The sequence below is a fragment of the Arachis ipaensis genome, chromosome B01 (genome assembly GCF_000816755.2).
Source record: "Arachis ipaensis cultivar K30076 chromosome B01, Araip1.1, whole genome shotgun sequence".
In the NCBI taxonomy this organism is placed as follows: Eukaryota; Viridiplantae; Streptophyta; class Magnoliopsida; order Fabales; family Fabaceae; genus Arachis; species Arachis ipaensis.
The window spans coordinates 109,565,599-109,572,915 of record NC_029785.2 but is presented as its reverse complement, the minus strand read 5'-3'; the positions used below and the strand labels follow the sequence as shown (position 1 = coordinate 109,572,915).

Below are 7,317 nucleotides of genomic sequence, written 5' to 3'. Positions count from 1 at the left end.
AAGGCCTTTACCACCTAATACAAGCTTTAAGTGGGTAAAATCTTTAACCTTTATCTTTACTTTTCCACTTGAATATGGTTTGCTTGAAACAGATGGCCAGCTTAGAGCTCTCTGCGGCTTTAAGAGTAAGAGGAAAATGGCTCGTACTCAGAGCTGGTGCGCAAGATTCAATAAGGTTCCACGCTTCAATTCAAAGTGCACGGATTGGTATCATGTTCAATTGAATGGATCTCGGAAAACGTTTGGTCATCTTGGTGAGAATCTAATTCCTAAACCGCCCGGATGGAAAATTATATATCAAGACAAAGGTGGATTTAAAAGCAAAGTTTTGGATCCTGGAATTTATCCTGGAAAATATTTTGATATTCGTCACCCCAGGAGCCTGAGAATCTGTTTGAAGCTGCTCAGAAGCTTTACATGCCTAGTTTGGGACCCCGGAGGCTGTTGGCATTCCAAACATTGGTGGAGATTTTTGGATGAATTTAAGCATAAACCACCATAACAGGAAGCTCATCCAATGTCCAACTTAAGGACTTTAACTAAAAGTGCTAGGTGGGAGACAACCCACCATGGTATGGTCGTTTCTTTTTCAATTTTATTTCATTTTGTTTGTTTTTATATATTACATTATTTTCATTGAACCTGAATATTATTCATTAGCATTGCATACTGCATAATTGCATTAAAAAAAAATGGCGCGACGCGACCGCGTTGCTAACGCGTTCGTGTCAGTTGCGAAAAACACCTCCCACGCGTCCGCGTCAATCACGCGAACGCGTGATCTGGAAATCGGCGTAAAAATCCAACGCCCAGAAATCTGGGCTGGAATCGTGTGGCTGGTGTGCGTTTAGCACAAAACGACCCACGGGTTCGCATCCCTGACGCGAACGCGTCACTTGCAAAATACCTATCCCACGCGAAAGCGTGAGCGATGCGTCCGCGTCGCGTGGATTGCATACTACCCTAAATGGAGACACAGAGTTGCGCTGAAATGATGCTGGAATTGTGCATTAGAACAATTTTTAGCGACGCGATCGCGTGCCTCACGCGACCACGTCATTCAACTTTTACCCATTCCATGCGATCGCGTCAACCACGCGACCGCGTCAACCCCATTTCATCCTAGCGATGCGATCGCGTGCCTCATGTGTTCGCGTGGATTCAAATCCATTAACCCTCAGTCACGCGAAACCCTACCCCATCGCGCCCCCATTCTCTTCCCTCCCAACCCCCCTCTGCTCCTTCTCTGCTCCCTACTCCAACACCACCACCCCAACCACCTCCGACCGCCACACCACCCCCATCTCTCCCCCTTCCTCTGCACCCATCGCCGCTGCCAACCACCCCTGACCACCGCACCAGCGCTGACCACCCAGCCACGACCGCGATGCCCACCCCCTCCTTCTTCCTTCCCTCCCCTTCTTCTCTCTCTCTTCTCTTCTTCCCTCCACCACCGCTGCCCCCACCGCGGCCAACCACCACCACCACGCCATCACCACCGCGCCTCCCACCACCACCACCCTCAACCCGATTCTTCTTACCCACCACCATTAAACCCCACCCGAACCCCTTGCCACCGAACAGCCACCCACCGCCGCACCAACCGCCCTTCACCGCCGCGTCAGCACCACCACCACACCCCCGCCATCCCTCTGATCCTTACCGTAGTTCATACGCCTACCAGGTTCCGCCGAACACCATTTTTTTCATTCGTAGTTAGTTGCATATTTTTCCAATTATGTTCAAATTAGGTTAGTTAGAGATGCATGTTTGTAGTGGATTCTAGGTGGTTAGGTAGACTAGGATGTGGTTAGTGGATTTAGGCCTGTTAATTGCGCTGTTCTTGCTACTTGTTTTATAGTTTTCGCAATTCTGATATTGCTGTGATGTTAATACTGTTCATATGCTATTCTTCACTGTTTCATGCTGCTATTCCATTGCTCTTTCATGTTCAAATTACTTATGTATAATTGCAGCCTTATTTTACCTTATATGAACTATTCTGCTTGCTGTTTGTTACTCGGGAACATCTAATTTTAGCCGGAATGCTGCCCAATTTTCTGCAAATTGTTTCCTTCTCATTCATGCATTGGTTTTGGCAATTTTGAATTTTCCATTCCTTAGCTTTTACCAAACCAATTCTTGAATGCACGGGCCAACATTCTTATTCTTTTCGATTTTCTGGTTAATAAATTGCACTTTTGATGATTCGATTTCCATTTTTGCTATTTCCATATCTATATGAATCATCATCAACCTGATTTCCTTGCTTGAATATGAGTTAACTGTTGCTTATAATTGTGAAATTCTTGTTACTTAGAAACCGATCATCATGCCACTTACTCTGACTTTCTTTTTACTAACTCACTGAATTCCACTTTCTAACCTCTTTCTCAATCCTAACCGATCTAACCTTCAAACTTCTCTTTTTGGTTTTTAACTATTTACTTTAACTTTTTAACTCAAGGCATGATTATGGTTTTTCCTAATTAACATGAATTCTGTTTATATTACATTTTGGATTGTGATTTTTCATCTCGGATTCCCAACTCAAATACAATCCCTTATGCACATATACTTAACTCATCTCATAATTCTACTGCTCTTTTGCCACTATGTGCTTATATTGCTATTATTCTATTTGCCTACTTGTTTTCCTGCTCTGTTCTTCATTTATATCCTGGAATTTCTGCTTTTCAGGATGTCTGACCCTCAAAGAAAAGGAAAAGGCAAGGCAACCACTGGTAAAAGGAAAAGAGGAGAATCCTCTATGTCTATGCTGGATATTATGCATGATGACTCCTGGCGGGAAAAGCACTTTACCCCGCAGGAGAAGGCTGACCAGCTCCTCACTGCCAATGATCCGGTAAAATTTGCAAATAGATACTGTGAGCTGAAGTATCCAGTGTTTGCCACCTCCAGAAACCTGTACCTGGAGAGAACTCTGAAAATTCCAGAAGAACTACAGCAGTACACCTCCGATCAGATAAAACAGAGAGGCTGGTTCTTCTTGGAGAGAAACCTGACAGAGGTCATGGCTTCCTGGGTTAGAGAGTTTTATTGCAACTATTTCAAGACTTCCCTGGATGCAGTGCACCTCAGAGGGAAACAAATACTGGTCACTGAGGAAGTTATTGAGGCTATCCTCCGCCTTCAGCCTAAGTCAGATCAGCCTGACGGTTACCAAAAGGCTGAAGAGGATATAAGGTTTATGCGATTTGACTGGGATACTGTCAAGCAGAGGATAGCCCTTGATCCTACTGTCCCATGGGTCATGGGAAAGAACACTACAATGCCTAAGGGAATCAAGCTGATGTATCTGAATGATGAGGCTCAGCTTTGGCACCAGATCCTGAGCAACTTTGTTATGCCGAGCACTCATGAGACGGAGCTGCCTGCTACTATGATCACCCTTCTCTGGAGTGTACTGGAGGGTAAGGACCTGTATCTGCCACGATTCATCCGGCACTATATGGCCAGGGTCCATGTCAGAGGCACTCTCCGCTTCCCTTATTTGGTCACCCAGCTAGGCTGTCGAGCTGACGTGCCTTGGGAGCTTGCTGATGAGAAGCCACCTGCTGCAGACTGCAAGAAGATCATTCCTCACAGCAGGAAGTTTCTGGCTTTAGGCCACAGACCTCCATTCCTTACCACTTCTGGTGAGGCAGCTACATCTTCGGCTGCCCCTTCTTCATCTACTGCTGCACCAGCCCCACCCACTGCACCTCCACCTGCTCCTGAGCCTATTTATCATTTGGTACATCGACTCTTCACCCGCTTGGATCGTATGGAGCGTCGCAATAAGCGACACTATGAGCACCTCAAGTTGATGATCCGATCCGGCGGCGACATCCACTCCGAGCCTAACACCCCTTCTGATACATTTGAGGCGGAGGCGAGCGATCATGAGGACGAGACACATGCCCAGGCTGAGCAGGCAGGACTGGAGCAGGCTGCGTCACAGCATGTGGAGCCGCACCAGATACAGGCCACCGATCCAGAGATTCCTATACAGTCAGAGCCTTTACTGCAGCAGACAGATCCTCCTACCCTCATCTAGTCTGCAGATCCTCAGGCCACCTCAGAGACTCCAGCAGCCCATCCTTCCAGTGATGACACTCCTTCACACCCAGCTTGAGTGAGCATCGGGGACGATGCTTTATTTTAAGTGCGGAGAGGTCGCCATCCTTGGCGTATTTTTTGGTGAACCACTATAGACTCTTTTTATCTTATTTTGTTATTTTTCTGTATTTTTTATCTTTATTTTTATTTTTCAGTACTTATACATTGTTTTTTGTTATATTTTTATTTTATTTTTGCATTTTGCACTTTAGTTCATATTTTAGCCATTTAGTTTAGTTTGCAATTCTAAACTTATTAGTTATAGAATATGTGGATTCATTAGTATAGTTTACCCTTTTAGCATATGATAGTTTGGTTTAAATTGAAAATAAAAAGGAAGTAAACTAGAGACTTTAGTATATTAAAACAATCCACACACCTTGTATATATAGCATTATATGTTAGTTAGTTAACAACATTTCATCAAGGAACAATACTAAGATTTTAAGGGCCACCCTATGATTTACATTGAGAATAATGGGAACTCTGAATTTTTACTTGCATGACATATATAACTGATATATGCTGTTTGAGCTGGAGAACATACAGCCTGTGAGTTTTGAGCTTAATTGTATGGTTACATTCAAACCATAAATTTTATTCCTGTGTGTCTTACCCTTCTTTTTCATTCTGATGTTCTTTACTTTGTTTTAATCTATATGTCCAATTATAGGATATAGATACATACTAAGAGATGATTGAGGCCATTATTTGAATTTTTTCTCACTTATCCCAAATTAGCCTACCTTTTACATCACCCTTGTTAGCCCCCTTGAGCTTTTAAATCCCCTCTTGTTCTATAACCACATTACTAGCCTTAAGCAGAAAAATAAAATAAAAATTCCAAGTTGAATCCTTGGTTAGCTTAAGATAGAAATTGTGTATTGTTTAAGTATGAGAAACTTTATGGGAACATGGATGATAGAAACAAGGTAGAAATTAAAAAAAAAAAGAATAAGTTGTTTCAAAAACAGATTTGGGAAGCATGCTCATGTGAAAGCAAAACAATTGAATTACCATGTGCATTGAAAAAAAAAGTTTTCAGTATTTAAATAAAAGGGGATAACAAATTTTCCCAATTGCAAAATAAAAAGAATCAATGCACATGGGACAAAATTTAAAACTTAATGCATGAGTTTGCAATATGATGAGCGGATAATTTATACGCTTTTTCGCATTGTTTTTAGTATGTTTTTAGTAGGATCTAGTTACTTTTAGGGATGTTTTTATTAGTTTTTATGTTAAATTCACATTTCTGGACTTTACTATGAGTTTGTGTATTTTTCTGTGATTTCAGGTATTTTCTGGCTGAAATTGAGGGACTTGAGCAAAAATCAGATTCAGAGGTAGAAGAAGGACTGCTGATGTTGTTGGATTCTGACCTACGGAAGTGGATTTATACATCAATTACTTACTTCTGTAAACCCTAGTAACTAGTTTAGTATAAATAGGACTTTTTACTATTGTATTAGACATCTTGGGACGTTTAGTTCTTAGACCTTCATGGGGGCTGGCCATTCGGCCATGCCTGGACCATTATTACTTATGTATTTTCAAACGGTAGAGTTTCTGCACTCCATAGATTAAGGTGTGGAGCTCTGCTGTTCCTCACGAATTAATGCAAAGTACTACTGTTTTTCTATTCAATTCAACTTATTCCTCTTCTAAGATATTCATTCGCACTTCAATATGAATGTGATGAACGTGACAATCATCATCATTCCCTTACGAACGCGTGCCTGACAACCACTTCCGTTCCACCTTAGATTGAATGAATATCTCTTGGATCTCTTAATCAGAACCTTCGTGGTATAAGCTAGATTGATGGCGGCATTCATGAGAATCCGGAAAGTCTAAACCTTGTCTGTGGTATTCCGAGTAGGATTCAGGGATTGAATGACTGTGACGAACTTCAAACTCGCGAGTGCTAGGCATAGTGACAGACGCAAAAGGATAGTAAATCCTATTCCAGTATGATCGAGAACCTCCAGATGATTAGCCATGCAGTGACAGCGCATCGGACCATTTTCACAGAGAGGATGGGATGTAGCCATTGACAACGGTGATGCCCTTACATAAAGTTTGCCATGGAAAGGAGTAAGACTGATTGGATGAAGACAGTGGAAAAGCAGGGATTCAGAGGAACGCAAGCATCTCTATACGCTTATCTGAAATTCTCACCAATGATATAGATAAGTATTTCTATCTTTATTTTCTATTTATTTATTATTAATTTTTGAAAACTCCATAACCATTTGATATCCGCCTGACTGAGATTTACAAGGTGACCATAGCTTGCTTCAAGCCGACAATCTCCGTGGGATCGACCCTTACTCACGTAAGGTTTTATTACTTGGACGACCCAGTGCACTTGTTGGTTAGTTGTGTGAAGTTGTGAAGTTATGTTTGGACCATGGTATTGTGCACCAGTTTGTTGGCGCCATTACCAGGTAGAGAATGAACAACAAATTTTACAACCTCAGAGTAACAATTTCGCATACCAAGTTTTTGGCGCCGTTGCCGGGGACTGTTCGAGTTTGGACAACTGACGGTTCATCGTGTTGCTCAAATTGGGTAATTTTCTTCTTATTTTATTTTCAAAAAAAAATTCCAAAAATTTTTCCTTTATTTTCGAAAAAAAAATTTATAATCTTTTCAAAAATATATTCTTCAGAAATTTTAAGAATGAATTCTAGAGTTTCATGAAGCATGTTGAAGCCTGGCTGGCTATAGAGGCATGTCTAAATTCTTTTGGACTGAGGCCTCCACATGTTAGGGAATTGCTTGTACTGCTGAAGCTTGGCTGGCTATTAAGCCATGTCCAACCCTTTGATTGGAGCTTTGGGCTAACATTGAAAGATTCCTGGAATTCATATTAAAAATTTTGGAATCCTTATTTTTCTTTTTCACATTAATTTTCGAAAAATCCAAAAAAAAAATTCATAAAATCATAAAAATCAAAAATATTTTGTGTTTCTTGTTTGAGTCTTGAGTCAATTTCAAGTTTTGTGTCAATTGCATTTTTTCTAAAAATTCTTTGCATTTTTCGAAAATTCATGCATTCATAGTGTTCTTCATGATCTTCAAGTTGTTCTTGGTCAGTCTTCTTGTTTGATCTTCATATTTTCTTGTTTTGTGTCTTTTCTTGTTTTTCATATGCATTCTTGCATTCATAGTGTCTATACATGAAAAATT

General features: G+C 41.1%; 1 protein-coding gene across 1 annotated transcript; it reads right to left on the bottom strand.

The window, feature by feature from the left end:
• Nucleotides 1,171-1,551, bottom strand: LOC107610934 (glycine-rich protein 5-like). Its single transcript, XM_021110975.1, has one exon. The coding sequence runs from the start codon at nt 1,549-1,551 to the stop codon at nt 1,171-1,173; it is 381 nt and encodes a 126-aa protein (XP_020966634.1).

Bases quoted from the DNA above. Each gene is read 5' to 3' on its own strand.
- LOC107610934 (XM_021110975.1), bottom strand. From the start codon at position 1,551: ATGGTGGTGGGTAAGAAGAATCGGGTTGAGGGTGGTGGTGGTGGGAGG.